The sequence below is a fragment of the Leopardus geoffroyi genome, chromosome C3 (assembly GCF_018350155.1).
Source record: "Leopardus geoffroyi isolate Oge1 chromosome C3, O.geoffroyi_Oge1_pat1.0, whole genome shotgun sequence".
Lineage (NCBI taxonomy): Eukaryota > Metazoa > Chordata > Mammalia > Carnivora > Felidae > Leopardus > Leopardus geoffroyi.
Window position 1 is genome coordinate 65,053,166 of NC_059338.1, and position 21,076 is coordinate 65,074,241.

At 46.7% G+C, this 21,076-nt stretch overlaps 1 protein-coding gene across 4 annotated transcripts in view; it reads left to right on the plus strand.

Annotated features, from left to right (window-relative positions):
- Positions 1-21,076, plus strand: part of KIF26B (kinesin family member 26B) — a 478,254-nt gene that overhangs the window by 409,254 nt on the left and 47,924 nt on the right. For all 4 annotated transcript variants that reach the window (XM_045453192.1, XM_045453195.1, XM_045453194.1 and 1 more), the window contains one exon: positions 563-722. In XM_045453192.1, coding sequence (XP_045309148.1) covers positions 563-722 — 160 coding nt within the window. The remainder of the gene's footprint in view (positions 1-562; positions 723-21,076) is intronic.

The window sequence follows — 21,076 nt, forward strand, 5'->3', positions numbered from 1 at the left end:
AACTGAATGAGACCGATGTTTGTACAGCACCCAGCACTTGGCAGATACTCAGGAAATACTGGGGTCTTTCCCTGTCTCTGTGCCTTGTTGTTACTTCTTCCTGATTTTACCCCGGATTATCAGCGCAATTCCTGGCTGAGCTTTAGGTCAGGGTCTTCATGCTGATCAACCAAAGCACGTGATCACTCCTGGGCTATTTAGATGCGATTCGGTCAGTTTCAGAGCTCTGCTATCCAGAGGACATGTAGGTGAAACCTTATTGTCTTACTGGACGTTCGCCTTCTCTGAAATCTCCAGTGCAACCTACCGGAATTATTCACTTGTCACAGGAGGAATGTCAGTAGGTTTTAGGTCAGCGATGTGTGGCGGGCAGAATTTAAGAGGACCACGCTATTTGCAACCCAGCTGGATTTTGTTGGGGTTTCCTGCTAAGTCGCGGACATCGACCTGTTGCTTCTCCTTTTCTTTTTCCCTCTGAGTTCCCAAAGAGCTCTGGCGCTTACCAGACGAGTGTTTGCCAGACAGAACCTAACCACTTTTCTCTTTTCTTGTCTCATGTCAGTGTCTGGAGGCCGCAGCCGCCTGCACCTCATTGATCTCGGCAGCTGTGTGAAAGCTCTTAGCAAGAATCGGGAAGGAGGATCAGGGCTATGCCTCTCGCTGTCTGCACTGGGCAACGTCATCCTGGCTCTTGTCAACGGCAGCAAACACATCCCTTACAAGTAAGTGACCTTCTGCTGAATGAATGGAATGGGGTCAGCATGGTGCCAGGGCTGGGTGTGGGACTCTTGGTCCAGTGACCTCTCGGGAGAGGCACACTACAGCCCGACCGTCTGGGTGGACCACATTGTCAGCTCAGTGCCCAAACCAGCCTTTGCTAACGAGTGCGTATCTCGTCATCTTCCAAATTCAGAAGCTGTGAAAATACTTAAATTACTCTAATCCTGACAATCAAGTCAGATAATCGGGAACTGTCTCAGTTGGGGTCTCTGATCACAATGGCCATGGCTAGATTATGGCCACCATCACACAGATGCCTCATAGTGATGAATGCAAAGGGCAGAAGATTGAACTACCCTTCCCTTCAGAGTAGGGCTATCATATCTAACCAATAACAATACAGGATTCCCAGGAAAATTTGAATTTCAGATAAAAAACAAATAACTTTTTAGTGTAAGTGTGCCCTCCCCCCCCCAGTAATGCATGCAAAGCCTGTATTTTTATCTGGTAGCCCTACTTAGGAGAGCTCCTAAAGCTTGGGGAATTGCCACCCACCTCCCATGCAAATGTTGACTCCACTTCCAAGATCCTTTCCCTCTTCCCATTATGCTCCACAAGGAGGAAATTAGAGCCTCTCCTATGTCTGGAATAGCCAAAGACTGGCCATGTCCTCTGTGCCCATAAATGATCCAACCCTGGAGCTACCTGTCACCACTGTCACCCAATTCAGCTTTGCCCTTGGACAACATGGCGACGGTGGTGGGCGCTCTCTGCCTGTTCGGGCCCCCGCCAGGGTCCAGCTGCTTCTCTCACTGCCGTCTGAACCTTCACTCACCATAAAGTGATGGTTCTAGATGAATTCTTACCTGCGTCACAAGGATACGAGCCTCAGAACGGTATGCGTGTGAAAGCTTTTTTGTAAAATTGAGAACGCTGTGGCCAATAATTAACGACAATCATCTGGTTGAGCCTACCCTCGTCTACTTAATGGAAATAACGCCTACAGAGTTGCCATGAGGATTAAGCAAATGTATGTGAATCTTTTTTTTTTTTAATCTGTAGAATTATGCGTAATGTAAGTCACTGTTGTGTGGGAGGAAAAAAGTCAGTCAGGCCATTTGTTCGACAACAAGTGAGATTCGGGATGAGTCCTCGTGTCTTCCTTCTTCTCTGCCCTAAAGTGATGTCGGCACCATGATTTAATTCTGCACCCGGGGGACCATTCGTAGACTGACTTTAGGAGTTTAAGTAGCAGGTATAATCCAATCTGTCTCAACTCCTGAAATTTGGCAACCTGGTGGGATAAACCCAGAAATGGTTTTCACAGCCCTTGTGAGGACCATTTTCCCTGAGAAAAAATTTCAAGTTGAAGGTTTATAAAGTTTCATTTGGTGTCACTTCCGCAGTTGAATAAACTTGACTTGTAATGACAAGAAAAGAAAGAGCGGGGACACCTGGGTGGCTCAGTCGGTTAAGCATCCAACTTTGGCTCAGGTCATGATTTCACAGTTCTTGAGTTCGGGCCCCGTGTCGAGCTCTGTGCTGACAGCTCAGAGCTTGCAGCCTGCTTTGGATTCTGGGTCTCCCTCTCTCTGCCCCTTCCCACTCATTCTCTGTCTCTGTCTCTCTCTCAAAAATAAATAAATATTGGGGCACCTGGGTGGCTCAGTCGGTTAAGCATCCAACTTCAGCTCAGGTCACGATCTTGCGGTCCGTGAGTTCGAGCCCCGAGTCAGGCTCTGGGCTGATGGCTCAGAGCCTGGAGCCTGTTTCCGATTCTGTGTCTCCCTCTCTCTCTGCCCTTCCCCCGTTCATGCTCTGTCTCTCTCTGTCCCAAAAATAAAATAAACGTTAAAAAAAAAAATTAAAAATAAATAAATAAATATTAAAAAAAAAGAAAAGATGGGGCAGCTGGGTGGCTCAGTCAGTTAAGCGTCCAGCTTTGGCTCAGGTCATGATCTTGCGGTCTGTGGGTTCGAGCCCCGCATCCCGCTCTGTGCTGACGGCTCGGAACCTGGAGCCTGCTTTGGATTCTGCATCTCCTTCTCGCTCTGCCCCTCCCCCAGTTGCACTCTGTCTCTACCAGTAAATAAACATTTAAAAGAATTTTTTTAAAAAAGAAAGAAGACAGGAAGGAAGGGATGGACGGAGGGAGAGAAAAGGGTAAAAAGAAAGGTCTGGACTGGTACTATCAGTGTTGCAGACCTGAGAAAGAAAGGGTGGGTACTGGCCTCAGTTGCCTTCCCTGTCCACACAAAGGGAAACATGTCTATTAAGGTGATAATAGATCATGATGTAAGTAAAATCCAAAACACCATCTTATGCGGTCACTGATTACATTATTTTACTTCTGTATCTCTCACGTCGTTTCTGTCGAGTCACATGCTTTTAGGATTTCAGTAAATATTTGTTGAATCAGTGAGTGTAAGCAGGGAAATCACTTTTACTTCAGATAAAGTAACTTCCCGTTGGTTAAAGTTGATTCTATTGTGGGGCGCCTGGGTGGCGCAGTCGGTTAAGCGTCTGACTTCAGCCAGGTCACGATCTCGCGGTCCGTGAGTTCGAGCCCCGCGTCAGGCCCTGGGCTGATGGCTCAGAGCCTGGAGATTCTGTATCTCCCTCTCTCTCTGCCCCTCCCCCGTTCATGCTCTGTCTCTCTCTGTCCCAAAAATAAATAAACGTTGAAAAAAAAAATTAAAAAAAAATAATAAAGTTAATTCTATTGTAAACATGTAGGGAAACGTCAAGGATTCTGTTTGTTAATCGCTCAAGGGCACTTGTTCAAGTAAACGTAAGGTGACACGGGGCAGTCTCCCTGACCAGCCGCCTGCCCCCTTGGGAGGGCTGACAGAGTATGAAACCTCCACCCCCTTCCCTGCAGACATGTGTCTGCTTCAGTTCCCGTTTTCTTCCTTCCATGCTAGCTGTGTGGGAGTGACGATTACGTTGTTTGGGCGTCTGAAGCAAGCACAGACTCAACATAAATTCAGTGTCTGCTCGAGACCTAGAGTGGTCCCACCGTGGGGACCCTCCTGGAGATGGGGTGCTGGGAAACGTGGTGGCCGAGCCGTCAGGCCAGCCCCATCCTTCCCAAAACCCTCATCTGCCCGTGACTTGTCCCACCTAGTCCTACCATCCCCCTACTCCTTCAGGCCCATCTTAGAGTAAGAGCCTAAAAAGACCCTTGCTGTAATAGTGTCTCTGTCTCAGCCACAGCACACGTTCAGTATATGGCATCTGCAAATCACATTCGCAAGGCGATTCATCAACCAGAAACTATCCTTTTTCAAGGTACAGGAAAAGAAGGCAAAGATTTACTCAGATCTCCCAGCCAGTCGGGGGTGGGGGGGGTGCCGACTGTGTCACTTTTTAGGGCTCCGGGACCTTGGTTCTGAGCCCAAGCCGCCCATCCGTCCTCTCCCCCAGCCTCATCAGGCTCTGTAATATATTAGCTGCCTTTGCTCCGCACAGCATGGGGCGCTCAGCACAGCGGGAGGGCCCAGATTTCCTTTATCAATTCAGTCAAGGCTCTAAAGCCACATTCTGCAGCATTTTGTTAGCATACTAAACACCTTTCTGCAGTCAGCCTCATCTTTGCGAGAGAGGGAGGGAGGGGAGGTTGTCTGCCCTTCTGGTTTTCTCTCTTTCTTGCTCACAGCAAAAAGCAGAAACCCAAACTCCGCATTCGGCACCCGTCTGCAACACATGCACAGCAACCCGGTACCTCGTCGTTTGTCACCCTAGACAACTCTACGCTTGGAACCTGCATTACTTGTGTTTGCTTCTGGGAAATTAACCGGAATGTGCACAGTGGGGATATAGCCTGTCCTCGTTTGTTGTCATCCCTGTATCAGATGATTTGTCATGTGAGCGAGCTGGAATGTGAGTTTGGATGCATTACCCATCCCAGGCGCTCCCGTGGGCACCTTAGGTGTGCCCCGGATGGTTTTGACTTTGCAAATGATATTGCCTTTGTAGATGTCAGAACGGCACGCAGCGGGTTCCCAGCCTCAGCCGTTAACACGGCACAGGCCTGCTGGCCACCCCAAGTGCTATAAATCAACCCTAAGTGGTGACGCCATTCAGAAAAGCATGCAGGGAAGGCAGGGAGAGGCCAGCAGCTCCAGACCCCTATTCAGTTCTGCACAGATCACTCCCTAACTTTGGGGGACTCTCGTCTCAGGAAATCTGTTGTAGTCTGAGCATTTTGACGATGCATTTGCAAGTTTTCTCCCCATGTTCGTTGCAGCTGTCTTGGGCACCAAGGTCATCAGGGGTCTTCCCATTTGGTAGATGAGAAAACATAGGCAGAGGCGTTGAAACGAATTCCCCTGCCAAAAGCCAATATTGCAGACACACGCCTCTAGATTTGGCCCCCAGAAGGGCGACCACACAGATCTGTGGATCTGTCAGTGTGAACGTGGCTTTGGCTAAAGCGTTATTATGTCCCAGCTGATCTGTAGGGCCAGTCTTTCCAGAGACTTGGAAATTCTTTTTTTTTTTTTTAATTCTTTTTAAATGTTTGTTTATTTTTGAGAGTGAGAGAGACAGCGCGTGAGCAGGGGAGGGGCAGAGAGAGAGGGAGACACAGAATCCGAAGCAGCTCTAGGCTCCGAGCTGTCAGCACAGAGCCCGATGCGGGGCTCGAACTCGTGAACTGTGAGATCACAGCCTGAACCGAATTCAGATGCTTAACCTACTGAGCCACCCAGGCGCTGCGAGACTTGGAAATTCTGACCACCACCCAGTGTCTCAAAATAGAATTTTTGGTCCCTTTTAGATGTGGTCCTGTGAGGGGTACAAACCCTTAGGAAGCTTACCCGCCACACAGCTCTGCTTCAAGCCCTGAAGCGTCCACCTTCATCCTCAATTGTTACCCTGTTTGGAGAAGTAATTATGTAATAGGCCGAATGTCTATTTGTGTCTTAGCCAACAAGATGCTTGTACTGTGTTTCCAGACACGAGGTGTTTTATAATATCTTGGTTTCCATTCAATACAAGAGGTCACGGAACATCTTCTGTGACTCCCTCACGTTGCATGTGAGACTCTCTTCTGAGTCCGCTCGAGACCCGGCTCTGCGTTACGATCCCGGGAAGGAAGTGATGCTCGATGCCTTTCTTCAACGGGTTTGGCCTGTGGTTCAGGCCAAGACTTCCTCCTGGGCTCACCGACGCGTCTAGGGCTCAGGCATCACCAAGCCTCCCCCTTCTCTGTGGTATAGCTGCTGGGAGAGGCGGGAGGAGCCTGAGGCAGGCGTTATCAGCTTCTGACTGCAAGGACCGCAGGGGCCTCCACTCCACAGAAGCAGTAAGGAGCCCGCCATCAGGGTCTGGAATGGGAGCACTTTTCCTCAAAGGCCCCGGTGAGGTCAGGAACCAAGGTCATTACTCAGAACGTGCCAGCATTTGAGCAGTTCATTCAGGCCAATGAGCAGCCCTTGGAAGCTTACATTTAAGTCAGTGACTTGTGGAGAAATGACGTTTTGTACACAGAGGCAGCTTTTCCAAAATGCCCACACCTCTTTGCTGAAATTCATAAGGCCTTTCCAGGACATGCATCCCTGAGGGAGATGCTTTGAGAGAGATTTCCTCCGAGTAGCCGTTTAGAGGGTCTCCACTTGCCCCAAACTGGAGACCCACTCGGTGTCTGGGAGGGGGAAGGGGCCGTGGATTGAGATTAGTACAATACTATTTCCCCTGGTGACCCAGGAGACGAAAGTTTGTTCGAATAGATATTATTTACGCTTAATATACAACTAAATAGATATTTTCCAGGAAAAATGCAAAGGAATATAGCAATGCTCGACATTTGCTGAAGATCGCACTTAACGGAAACTCTGTAAGAATCTTTGCGCACGCGCATGTGTGAGGTGTAAGAGACACATGCATATTTAGCAACTTTAGAAGTACATTAATGCTGTATTATCTCCTCCTGATTTACAGGGAGAACATCAATTTAGAACTATTTGCACAAACTCCGGGTACTGGTTTATAGCATTCCCTGTTTAGAAATAAAATAACCAAAGTCTCGGGTTGCCAGGCAACCGTGGCAATGATAATTCTTAGTATTGCCGCTTCAAAAATATTCATTTTTATACATTTTAACGACTGTTAGGATGCAGAGAAAGTGAGTTCAGAAAATCACCGGGACACAGAGGCGCGCCCCCCCACCCCTGTCCCTTTATGAGATTTTCAGCCTTCTTTCTTTTGTTCTTCCTCCTAGCTCCATCTACGTCCCTGGCCAGTGGTGTCTTCATATTTAATTATGAACATTTCCAGAGATTGATACCCTCTTCTTAAGAGTTTCGGCAGCAGCCGCCAGTAAATGAGGTTAATGACCTCCAGGTTGTTCCAGAACCACACAAATCATTCAGGGAGAGATGAGACTGTCTGGGAATCGGGGTCGCAAGCCCCGGGTTCAGGCATGGGTCCCTTCTCCTCTGGTTAGGCACACAAATTCTGCGTGTCCTCCTTTTTGTCCTCCAGGGGGCCACTTTTGGCCCCCTCACGGAGCCTCAGGGATCTACTCAGTCGCCATCTCTAAGCAGCAAGGCCTCAGTCTACTTTTTCTTTGTCAACCGTGGCTCATCCCCGCAGGATAATAGGCCATGTGGTTGGAGGGCTGGGTAGAAATTAGGAGATGACTTCATTTCCCTCTTGGCTTTTCAAGAAGTTTCCTTCCTTTCTGAGATTACTAACGAAACTCTCTTCCCTCCAGATTCTGAACCAGCTGGCAAATACGTACAAGAGTATGACTGGGAGTTAGACCCTCTGTGCTGAATCTTAGCATAGGGCAGGGGGGGGGGGGCTTCTGTCCCTCCATGAGCCAGACACCCAGACTCACGAATGGGCAGAATCAGGTCAGCAGGGCGGTCACTTACCTGGGCAGCCACGTGACTTAAGTGCAGGAGGGAACGTGTGACTTGCAGAGAGGGAGAGGGACAGACAGGCAGCGTTGGGGCTGTTCCTGCCCAGGGTCACATTTACCAGGCTCACCAGCCAGACCCCTTGCCTGCCGTGGGAAGAAGCGAATAAGAGGAATGTGGGAACGTTTTCCTCGATCTTTCCAAGGGGACAGAGGTTCCTAATTTGTGGACTTGCTGGGTCATAGGGAGAAGAAGAGAATAGTTTCCAATACCTATCTTCTGATTTTCCAGCAACATCCCAGGTAGCTAGCGCAGTGCACGGATGAGCTCTGAATGAGGCTCGTTTCATGCCGTGAGCATAATGACAGTTCACAGTCATTGTCTTACTGTACATCAGGAACTGCTCCAAAGGCCTGATGGGCGTTTAATTCTGCCGACAGCCTTATGACATGGATGCTATTGCGGTCACACTGCTATTGCAGATGGGGAAGCTGAGACAAGAGGGGTGAGTTAACTTGTCCATGTTGACGCGGCCGGTAGGTGACAGACTGTTTCACTGCCCCCCAGTGAATCACCACTTCCTAACACAGTGTCCATGGTGCTGTGCCGCTGCGTCGGTAACTGCTGGAATCACAGATGAGGTGAGACAGTGGATCTGTTGCAGAGCTCAGGCGTGTGTCGTGGGTTGGAAGTAAGGAGGTAGTTCCAGGGGGTGGGACCAGCTGTTAAGTGCAGGGTCCGTCTCCAGGCCTCTGCTTGGCCCGGATGGCTAAGCCGGGGCTGGCTGACTTCAGGAGACCCGTGGCAGTGGGGAGAGGGGAACAGGGAGGGTAGGGAAGGGAAGCCAGGCCACTGAACCAAAATCAGAACTACCAGATAAGAATGTTGGAATGAATGAAACCCTCATCACTCAGAAGCCGTGTGCAGGAGCCAGGCCAGAAGAGAGCAGGGCTCAACTTGACCTCCTCAAATGGCTGTCAGTGGAACCCGATGGTCCAAACCCTGTATTCTGAGCTGCACTGAGGGATGATCTCAACAGAATCTCACCAGGCCTTTTCCTTTCTTAATTTCTTCAGTCTTGCTCGTGTAAGAGCCTGTTGGTGGAGCCTTTTCACATGCCCATTAATGGGAAAAGCTGCAGATTCTGTGATGCTCTCTTAGGCTGCGGGACCCCCGGAACCCCCACGCAGCCCTCCCGCCTTATTGGGTGGGCTCCAGCATGAGAAGAATGACCGTGTCCCATGCTGGGGGCGGCCTGCTGACAAGACAGAACTTCTGGCCCTCTCTAGTTTCTAGGAGGTGCACAGAGGCATCTCTGAGTTGGAAGATTCCTGTCAGAATAGGAGAGGTTATCACCCGGCCTGTGTCTTCAAGTTTTGCCGAGGACAAGAAAGGCAAGGAAAGAGTAGGCTGGAGGTGACAGTGACGGTAAGCTGTCACAGCACGAGATAATGAGCTTCCTGAAACACCAGGCTAACAATAACGGCTTTGGGGATTTCCACAGTTGGGGGCTGAGGGAGTCAGTCTATCAACTGGAATTTGAGAAGTTTCTTCAGACTCGACTCCCTAAGAAATATGCAGTCAAGTACTTGTGGTTTCTAAGAGATGGTCTACAACATGGGCTGGGGAGCCGAGGCAGAGCTGAGACAGGGGAGCCCCTGGTGCGGGTCTCCTTCACCCGCTCCCCTGCCCTCGGGCCCCCTCCCCCACCTCTGGCGGCCACCGACCTGTTCTCTGTACCCGAGTTCAGATTTTTAAAGTCCACGTGTAATTAAGATCAGACGGTATTGGCCTTTCTGCATCTGGCTTCTTTTACTTCGTATAACACCCTCGAGGCACATCCGTGCTGTCACTGGTGACAGGATGTAACTTTTTAATGGCCGAATAATATTCCACCGTGCGCCTATGTGTGTGTGATCTTCATCCGTGGGTAGACACTGGGCACTGTCTTCTCTTCCTTGATTCTCAAGGGCCAAATGGATTATAAGTACCTCTTGTTAACATGGAGAGCTCGTGAATTTATTCAACAAGACTCTGGGTGCCTAGCAGGTAGATAGGGTTGCTGCCTGATCCATTGAATTAAGGAAGTGAATGGCTGTACCTCAATAGTAGACTTTCCTCAATGGGTTCACAGAGCCTGCAGGTGCATGGAGAGTTCAGGGTCAGATGTTGCTGTGCCCTCAATTGTATCTGTGTTATACCCCACTAACCAGGGTGTAAGTCAGATATTTTTTTTTTAATTTTTTTTTTTCAACGTTTATTTATTTTTGGGACAGAGAGAGACAGAGCATGAACGGGGGAGGGGCAGAGAGAGAGGGAGACAAAGAATCGGAAACAGGCTCCAGGCTCTGAGCCATCAGCCCAAAGCCCGACGCGGGGCTCGAACTCATGGACCGCGAGATCGTGACCTGGCTGAAGTCGGATGCTTAACCGACTGCGCCACCCAGGCGCCCCATAAGTCAGATATTTAAAGATACATACCTTTCATATAACATAGCCTTTAAACATAAGCCAAGTACTTTTGGTTCTCAGCCAGAGACCACGATGTGTTCCAACACTGAAGCAAAACGTGACCATATGGGATTTCGTGAGAGAAGGGTTTTCTTCCAAAGAGATTTTCAAGACTAAGGCTGATGATCTAACTTTCACCTTACACTTTCGATCCCAAGTGACCCATAGAGTTTAACTCCATTAATCATGGAACTCAGTGCTGTTTTGATCAGTAGGGTGGATTCTGATCTCTTCCAAGAGGACCTGGCTAGCGGTTTTCAGGGACTGATTTTATCGTAAGTGGGATAGAGGCCACCACGCATAGAGGAAAGAACTTGAGGAATACATAGCAGAATATCTGGAAGTTCTTTTATCCACTTGGTCCTTCACTCCATTCATTGAAAAATGTTTATTGGACCCCTACAATATGCAGGGCACTAGGGATATAACAGAAGAACACGGATGATCTCCACTCTTGGACAACTTATAGTCTAGCGGAGATACAGACGTGGACTGCCAGGTCTGACACCTGATGGTACGTGGGCACCGGTGCTCAACCACCACCGAATCAGAAGGATGGTAGAAAAGGCTGTGTGGGCAGACGTGGTGACTCGGAAACCCTCTGCTCATCTCCAGCCTTGTTTCATTCTCTTACACGTCAGATTTGTCAAGTTTTCCGCTGCCCATCCTTTAGACGCCTGAGCCACTCACAGCTGCCCTGTCCTTCACCGCCATGGTGTCGTATCTCCTGACACAAAGCATGATAAACGGCTGAGCCAAACGCAAGACTCCGAATCTGCCGCTAATTGTTACCTTTAATGATAACTAATCATCTTACCACCAGTCATGCTGCTCCCGGGAGAAAACAGCTCAAGTGTGTTTGTATGGTGGGGAGGGGGGTGGCTCCAGGTTTATTCGGGGCCAGTGCACAGAGCACTGCAGATGCCCTTGGACACCCAGAGGGTGCCGTGATCACTCAAGGATGGCCAGATTTAGGCACAATTAGGCATTAGAAGGGATGGGACATACAAATGAGTTGAGGCTTAATTCATTAAGAAACTGTCTTGAACGTTAATAGAGCTTCAATCAGAGTATCCAACCATAAATTCTCACCTGTTCCACAGCCAAACAGGTTCAGGCTCGACTGAGCATTAATAGATTTTTTTTTTGGTCCATGCAAATGAGGTGATAATTCAGTTCATGTGTAATTGAACAATTTTCAAATAGTTATGTTCACGGAGCAGTTAAGTTGTATCAAACTGTCTAACGTACCAGTGAGTCTTTAACTAAAACAGGGCTGAGTTTCATTTTGATATACTAAAGAGAGACCTGGAGAAATAGAGATGGTTCTAGTAAATTTGTTAATAGTTTGAAGGATAGTCGACTTTAAAAGGCTTTACAATATTCGTCCTGTTCAGTGACCTCCTGCACTCAGGACCCATGGAGGTTGTTGTTTTTGAGTGTTGAGAGTATTTCTATGTAGTTCTTAGAACAAAGTGCATTTATACTACACCCTTCGCCAGGGGAAAATGCCACACAGTTTCCTTCTGAGGATTCTTTTGGTGAAAGCAGAGGAGACCAGGTTCCTGGCCCTCCACACAGCTGCCAGAATGCCAATTTAAAAGGCAAATCTAGGGGCACCTGGGGGGCTCAGTTGGTTAAGCATCTGACTTCGGCTTTGGTCATGCTCTCGCGGCTCATGGGTTCGAGCCCCGCATCAGACTCTGTGCTGACAGCTCAGAGCCTGGATCATGCTTTGAATTCTCTCTCTCTCTGTGTGTGTCTCTCTCTCTCTCTGTCTCTCTCTCTCTCTGTCTCTCTCTCTCTGCCCTTTCCCCCCCTCTCAAAGGCAAATGAGCATTTAAAAAAATTAAAAGGCAAATCTGATGTCACCCCTTGTTTAAATCCTGCAGTGGCTTCTTGTCGGCTACAGCATAGAGTTCAAACCCTTTTATGGCCTGTGAAGCTCTTCATAATTGGGCTCACAACCACTTTTCTGATCACAAAAACCATGTACAGCCTCGTGAAACTCCCCCACACCCTCTCACAGCCCCATGTTTTGTAGATGCTATTTTTTTCTGCCTACAAATGGCCTTGATCGTTCATCTGTTCTTTCATTCATTTATTCATTCATTCATCAAATGATTATAAGAAACATGCTAAATTCCATACTGCCTTGGATCTCCTTCGTTTAGACAGTTTCTGCTTATTTCTCTTACATGTTTCCAATGTGGAATCTGCCATATATATAGATATAGAAACACATCTGCCCAGTCTACAAAATGACACATCAAACACCCGTGTGACCACCACCCAGGTTAGGAAATAGAACATTTGGAAAGCCTCTGTGCTCCTCTGTGAGGACATAGCCCTCCCGCCCTTCCCGGAGGTGGCCACCGTGCTGAATTTTGTGTTTACAGCCCCCGAATTTGCCTTATCCTTTTACCAGGTAAATTTGTGTCTGTGGTTCTGTCTGATTTTGACCTTTACATAAATGGAATCATGCTCTCTTCTTGGCTCTTCTGTAACTTCCTTTTTTCAACCAAGATTTCATTTCTGACGCCCACACTGATGTGTGCCACTATTGTTTATTGATTTTCCTTGATGTATGATGTTTCTATTGTTAGGGGCATATCATAGGGAATCGGTTCTTCTGTTGATGGATTTCCAAGAGATTTTAAAAAGTTGATTGTTGAATTTTGTCTAACCCATTTCTGCATCTAATGAGATGCTCGTGTGGCTTTTCCTTCTTTAATCCTTTAATACGGTAAATTACATTAATCCATTTTTTAATATGAAATATCTTTGCATCCCCTTCCTGCTTATTCTTCAAGGCTTGCCTCAAATATTGTCTCCTCTTTGAAGCCTTGTCTGATCTCCTTTCCTCCCTCCTGCTCCTTTGTTCCAGAAAAGTTGTTTCGCTCCTGTAATCCCCTGTGGCATTCTGAAGGTATTGTATTACAGGCCCTGATGTTATATTTTAATTATTCGTTTGCATACTCAGCTCTCCTATCACATGAGCTCATCAAGAAAATGACAGTCTTTTTTTTTTTCCAGGTTCCTTATTATTTTTTCACTAGTTTGCGTTAAATCAACCTGATTGAAACCCTGATTTTTTTTTTTAATTGAAATATGGTTGACACACAACACTACATTAGTTTCAGGTGTGCGACACGGTCCTTCAACAAGTCTGTACGTTACGCTGCGCTCGCCCCCAGTGTAGCTGCCGTCACTGTTTCAATACCATTGACTGTGTGCCCTGTGCCGTACCATTCATCTCCATGACTTACTCCTTCCATAACCGGAAGCCTGTGTCTCCCGCTCCCCTTCCCCCACTTTGCCCATCCCCCCAGCCTCTCCCCTCCGACAACCAGAAGAAGTTTGTTCTCAGCATTTGTAGCTCTTTTTCTGCTTTTATTTGTTATGTTTTAGATGCCACGGAGAAATAAAATCCTATGGTAATTGTCTTTCTCTGTCTGGCTTATTTCACTTAGCCTAATGAATGCCCTTGGGGTCCATCGATGTTGCTGTAAATGGCAAGATGTCATTCTTTTTTTTATGGCGGAGGAATATCCCATTGTGTGTATATTCCACATCTTCTTTACCCATTCATCTGTTGTTGTTATGGAACCACTTGGGTTGTTTCCATATCTTGACTGTTGTAAATAGCCAATAAACATAGCCAATAAACGTAGGGGTGCATATATCTTTTCAAGGTAATGGGCTTTTTCCTTTGGGTAGATACCCAGTTGTGGAATTACTAGAACGTATGGCATTTCTATTCTTAAATTTTTCAGGCATGTTTTCCCCACAGTGGCTGCACTAGTTTGCATTCCCACCGTCAGAGGGTTTCTCCACATCCTCGCCAACACTCGTCGTTGCTCGTCTTTTTGATTCTAGCCATTCTGACTAGTGTGAGGTCGTATCTCGGGATTTTGATTTGCGTTTCCCTGATGGTGACTGATGTTGAGCATCTTTTCATGTGTCGGCCATCTGTTTGCCTTTTCTGGAAAAAATGTCTATCCGGGTCCTCTGCCTGTTTTTTAATTGGATTATTTGGGGGCTTTTTGGTGTTGGGTTGTGTAAGTTCTTTATATATTTTGGATATTAAGCCCTTATCTGACATGTCATTTGCAAATATCCTCTCCTATTCACTAAGTTGCCTTTCCATTTTGTCGGTGGTTTCCTTTGCTCTGCAAAAGTTTCTTATTTTGATATAGTCTCAACAGTTTGTTTTTAATGTTTTTGTTTCCCTTGCCTAAGGAGACATATCTAGAGAAATGTTTCTATGGCTGATGTAAAAGAGATTACTGGCTCTGTTTTCTGGGAGTTATATGGTCTCAAGTCTCACATTAGGTCACTAATCCATTTTGAGTTTATTTTTGTGTGTGGTGTAAGAAAATGGTCCAGTTTCATTGTTTTACATGTCGCTGTCCAGTTTTCCCAACACCATTTATTGAAGAGACTGCATTTTCCCCATTGGGTGTTCTGGCCTCCTTTGTCATAGATTAATTGACCATATAATTGTGGGTTTATTTCTAGGTTTTCTATTCTCTTCTGTGGATCTGTGTGTCTGTTTTTGTGCCAGTACCATACTGTTTTGATCACTACAGCTTTGTAGTACAGCTTGAAATCCGGGACGGTAATGCCTCCCGCTTTGTTCTTTCTCAAGGTTGCTTCAGCTATTCAGGGTCTTTTGTGGTTCCATACACATTTTAGGATTGTTTGTTCTAGCTCTGTGAAAAACGCTGTTGGTGTTTTGATAGGGATTGCATTGAATCTGTAGATCGCTTTGGGCAGTGTGGGCATTTTCACAATATTTGCTCTTCTAATCCATGAGCACGGAATGTCTTTCATTTGTGTCATCTTTAGTTTCTTTTATCGGTGTTTTATAGTTTTCTGAGTACAACAGGTCTTCCGCCTGTTCAGTTTGGTGCAATTGTCAATGGGATGTTTTTTCTTCTCTTTATGTTACTTCATTCTTGGCATATAGAAATACAACCGATTTCTGTATGTAAATTTTGTATCCCTCAGCTTTACTGAATTCATTAATTACTTCTAATAGTTTTTGGGTGGAGGCTTTAGAGGAACCTTACTTCTTTAGTAGCAGATAGGAGTCAGGCTTCTGCCTTCAACTTTTGGGTGGCCCTGCCTCACTAACCTGGAAGACGCTTTTGGGCCTCCAGACTTGCTTTGAGGCCACCAGAACTGAATTCTCAGGGATGCCTGTCGGGGGCTCAGTCGGTTTAGGGTCTGACTCTTGATTTCATGTCAGGTCATGATCTCGTGGTTCGTGAGTTCAAACCCCACATGTCGGGCTTTGTGCTGACGGCATGTGGAGCCTGCTTGGAATTCTCTCTCTCTCCTCTCTTTCTGCCCTCTCCCCTGCTCATCGGTGTGCTTTTCTCTCTCTCTAAAAATAAGTAGATAAACTTAAAGAACATTTTTAACAAAGAACCCCGTTCTCGGCTAGCACAAAGTGTGTCTTTTCGTGGTGATACTAGCTGTATAGGAGGTGGAGAAGCATTGAAGCTACGACCTACCTTCTCGAATCAAATATAGAGCAAAAATAGATTCACTCTGCCAGGTTTACTGTGGCAATTTGTCAAGCATCTGTGATGTATAAACTACTATTCTGAGCATTAGGGCTGATGCACAGAGCTTAGAGACCAGGAGGACAGAAGAAACCAGTACTCGGTTTGAAGACAAGAGATGAGAGTTAAAAGTCACATTGTAGAGTATGTTCAAAGTAGAAAGGTCCAGTATGTCACCTGTGAATATGTTCCCTCTAGCAGTAATAAATCATGACAATAATAAATATCCGATACAATACAGATGCTTACTGTTATAACTCTCCGAGTGTCTGGACTTTGGTAGAAGCAAACGTGTCTTAGAGTCCATTCAAGAGTTTCAGTTACTCAAGCAAACTCTTTGCAATAGGCATTTATGGCATGGCTTCGGGATTGGTGCCCTAATGATCTAAGTTTAGGGACGTTCCAGGAATGCGTTGGAACGCTAAAGAAAGGCTGTCCCTGTGCCCAGCTAATATCCCCAGATTTGGGAATAGCGGCGCTTTATTTGACAATGGTATAAATTTTAAGCTACATCTAGAAGACCGTGTACTCTGGTGTCAAGAAGGACAGGCCACGTGTGGATGGGGCTTCACCTGCTCTTGTGATTAACTTTCGGCAGTGGGCGGAGTGGTAGTGTCTCCCGGGTAAGGCCCAGGAAAGTGCCTGCAGGCCCTTCCCGTTTCTGGGTCGCTGAGCCTCCACCCACCACAGGAAAGGACAAATCCACAGCCCAGAGCCTTCCCCACTGTGACCTCCTTGACAATCAAATTCTGAAAAAGCAAACCTCCCCTCTTGATTTCTTACTGGAACAACCAAACCCATCTCGGCATCTGCTTGACAATTTCCTTTGGAAAAGGAGAATAGCCACCTTTAAAAACCATACAATTTGACCTTTCCAGAAGCCAGAGGCTTTGCTCACCAAAGTCATTTATTTGAACCTATAATTTGTAAATGTAAAGAACGAAGTGATTATTCCTCTAAAAGCCTTCAGGATGGAGTCAGAATCGCCCTTTTGTCATTAAGTCCTTTGTTCAAGGGCCCATTTAAGGACCCATTTCACAGGGTCATGGAACCTTGAGCATCGTACAAAAACAATGAGTAGCAAAGGTACCACTTTTTGAATATTTGCTGAGCGCAGGTCCAGTCTATATAATACAAACATTCTCTTTTGGTCTTCGCATGAACCTTAGGGATAGATGCTGTTGTTTCCCCACTTTTATAGATGAAGACACTGAAACACAGAAAGGTCTGGCAACTCATCAGCTGTCACAGGTATAGCATCTGGTCAACTAGGACTGGAACTCAGGTTGTCGGGCTCGAAGCTCGCCTTTTCAGTCACCATGTTATCCCCAGGGCGTAGCATGGAGAAAGCACACAGAATTAGCCCAGGTAGACCTGGGTCCAGGCCTCAGCTCCTCATTTGCTGCCTGTGTGACCTGAGGATCTCCAGTCTCCATCCGTACAATGCGGAGAAGATTCAGACTTGTCATAAGGAAGTAACGCACAGGAAGCATCTCGTGCTCAGTGAACCACCATGAGAATATGACCGTGGTCTCTCAAGTCTCTTCCACAATCATTATCAGGCCTTTGGTAGTCCTATTGTTGATGGGGTTTGGGGAGATGGTGGGGGGGGGGGGTGGTGGTTCGGAGCCATCGGCCAAGAAAGAATTCATGAAGACGTCTTTGGTGCAAAAAGGTGGTTTTATTAAAATGGGGACAGGACCCGTGGGCTGCACTGGGGTCCTGTGGGATAACTGAGTAGGTACTCTCAGGTTGGGAGGGGGTCAGGGATAGAGTAAGTCTCTAAGGAATCTGGGAAGCAAGTTTTCCAGGACCTCGAGGGGCTAGCTGTTGCTGGGGAAACGCCATTTATTACCTTTCAATAAAACCTCAGTCATGAGACCCTTCAGATGTATATTGGGGGGCCATAACCTTGGAGTATGATGGCCAGCATATATCTTGGGGAAGGTGAGATAAAGGAGGTTTCCAAAGGAATTCTTATATGTTACAGTAGACTTACAGGTTCCTGGGGGGTCAGGATAATGTTAAGCCAAAAGTCTCTTTTGCCCCCAACAAAGTGTCATCATTGAGGCAGCTGAGCTCGTAGAGGCAGGTCACTCTGCCAGTTTCAAGGACTTGTCAGTGGGCTGCAGGCAGTAAGAGAATTTAATATTTCATTTGCCTTAGTTTCCCACATCACCATGGCGAGCACTCAAACCCCTTTCCTTTGTTCTTGCGTAGCCAGGAGTGTCTGAGGAATATCACACATATTCCACTCAAGGGGGTGTGGGTGCTGTTAGCCTGTACTTTGCCCTCACACTCCCTCCTCACTGTATAGACCCCAACACATAAGGAGTTCAGGTTTAGAATTTGACGGTGATCTCACAGCTCAGTTGTCTGTTCATGTGGTCCCAAAGAGCCAGCACTTAACCGTTGGGTTCTAGTGAATGTAGCCTGCATCCTCTGAGACGCTGGAAATCTATTCGGTGCATATGCCATCTGGGGTAGCTGGACGTTTTTCTCAGACAGTCCGCACGTTAAACCCACTGTCTTCCATCTTGTTCCTCCAGGAGCAAAGAGTAGACATGGATGTGTAGAAACCCATTAGAAATGGAAGTGAAACATCTCTCAGTGTGCCAGAGCCTGAGTCCAGAGGGAGGGATGGGTGTATCACTGCAGAATCCAGAGGGAACACACGTGACTACCCAGATGGCCAGGCCTGGGACCCACAAGAAGAAAGTGGTTTCTGGTGCCTTGCAATCTATTCTCTGAAGTCTTGAGCAAATGTAGCAGAATCCCATCATTCCAAGCCTTCTTGCTATACAGATTTGAGTAGAGAGTGAGTGAAACCAGAAATTTGTATGAATATAAATTTCATACATGATGGGGGCTGGCCAAGAAGGCAACCACTCCCCATCAGTACTATCCCAACCGGTACACTTACTATTTTTGAGATTTTATTCACTAGAGTGACAACTTGGAAGCCTCCGTAGTTATGCCGATGCCATTGATTTGTTCCTGTTTCCCAGGTGTGAGGGCGGGGAAAAGAGCTTTTTGTGGCCAGTAAGCCACCCTGTCCGTAGTGCTAATTCGGGTACCTAGAAGTCAGAGTCTCATGCTTTCAGGATATTTCTGGTGGCATTGAGTATCTTCTCATGTTTCTTAGTTATTACTCTCTGTTTGCATAGCCCTCGTTTGTGTCTTTTGCCCCATTTTCTTTTTCTTTTTTTTTTGAATTTTTTTAATATTTATTTTTGAGAGAGAAAGAGAGAGAGACAGAGACAGAGTGCCAGCAGGGACGGGGGTGGGTGGGTGGTGGGCAGAGAGAGGGAGACACAGAATCCAAAGCAGACACCGGGCTCTGAGCTGTCAGCACAGAGCCTGATGGGGGGCTCGAACCCATGAACTGTGAGATCATGACCTGAGCCGAAGTCGGACACTTAACCAGCTGAGCCATCCAGGCGCCCCTGTTGTGCCCCATTTTCTATAAAGTTGCTTCTCTTCTTATCAATTTGTAGGAGTTCTTTGTAAACTCTGGATTCTACTATTTTGCACCATTTTTTTTGAATCCCCACAGATCTGCAAGGCCCGTTGGGTCTTTTAACAAGTGTCCACACATGCAGGGGGTCTGTCTCTGGGCTCTCTGCCTGTGTAGATACTGTCTTAGTCACTTCGGACTTGGTGAATTTTCTTTGCAGTATGTTTGGTTTCCATTGAATGAGTTTCTGCTCTTCACTGTTTCCTTTCTTCTACTTTCTTTTAGTTTATTTTGCTGTTCTTTATCTCCATCTGAAGATGGCACCTTGGCTTAATTTTTGCTCTTTAATGTAAGCACTTAATTCTATACATTGTGCACTAAATACTGCTTTGTATCCTCAAGTTTTGATAAAGATGATGATTTTCACTATCACTAGTTCAAAATATTTTCAGTTTTCATTATAAATACTGTTTGACCCGGGGCACCCGGGTGGCTCAGTAGGTTAAGCGTCCGACTTCGGCTCAGGTCACGATGTCACGGTCTGTGGGTTCGAGCCCCGCGTCGGGCTCTGAGCTGACAGCTCGGAGCCTGGAGCCTGCTTCGGATTCTGTATCTCCCTGTCTCTCTCTGCTCTTCCCCTGCTCATGCTCTCTCTCTCTCTCTCTCAAAAATAAATAAACATTAAAAATTAAAAAATAAATAAATACTGTGTGATCCATGGGACTGAAGTCCACAGTTATTTGGAATCAGTTTGCTCCTTTGAGGCTTGATTTGCTAGGGCAGGTGCAGAGCATCTAGGGCTAGTCTGAGCTAGAGGACTCTAGCATTATTATTGCTAGTAGTAGTATTGTTATTATCAACCCCTTCCGAGGACTCCATCCCAAACCCCATATATGAGCAGATCTTTCCACTCTGTCTGCTTGAACACATACTATTCCCTCCCATGGAATGACGGAATGGTCTCCCCCCTCCTCCCTCTCTCCCTCTCTCACTCTATGTCTCTCCCCAGCTCTCTCCTTTTTCCTCTCTACTATTCCATCCTGCAAAGTTTAGCTGCCTTGGCCTCCCCAAATTCTCAACTTTGTCTCCTATCTCAGCAGGTGGCCGCCTGGCTCCCTCTGGCCTCCTCTGTCCTGCCACCTCTCCAGGTGGGGGGGGAGCTGGGCCACCTGCAGGGCTCGGCTCATATGTTTCCTTTCTCTCAAAGATTACTTTTCTCTGCTGCTCTTGCCCAGTATCCAAAACATTTGTTTTTTTCTCCTAAATTTTTTTTTTTTTTTCTAGTTTAAGGCTGGAGGGTCAGTCTAGTTCCCGGTTTTCCAACATGGCCAGAAGCAGAAATTGGTCGTCTCTGATGACTTTCTTGTTGTATTCCTTCAGACATCTTAATTTGCTTAAGCACGTTAATCAGCTTTTTGTTGATTATTTGTAATCTCTGTTGGACGCTCTCATTCTGCCTCTTGTTTCTGCTGGCTCTTTCTCATGGTGCCTCCATCCTTTGTCTACCTCTGCCCCGAGGCAACTGCTTTCCATTGGCATTTTATTTGTGAGAATTCTTTGAGACCAAGGATAAAGGTGGCTTGCTTTATCATCTGTATTTTCTTCTGCTCGGTGCCTGGGATCCCTACCAGTTGAGGATACCCTATGTGATATTCTCAGCTTGAAATATTTTGGATCACCCAGCTACTGAGAATTAAAACTGAAAACCTGCTTTAATCTAGCCTGTGGTTCCATATTCTCAGGACAATTTCTTTTTCTATTCTGTGCCATTTTTCGACATGGACCTGTGTTATATAGTGAGGGGCGCAGGTGTTGTTGAAGGGGATTTTCCTGTTAAAACCATCATGTTGGGCAGCCTTTTGGCCTTGTCTTCTGTTTCCAATGTCCTTTGAAGCCACGTAAAACTAAGCAGATTATTACCTGGTTTGGCAAATGCCTTCAGCGTAAAG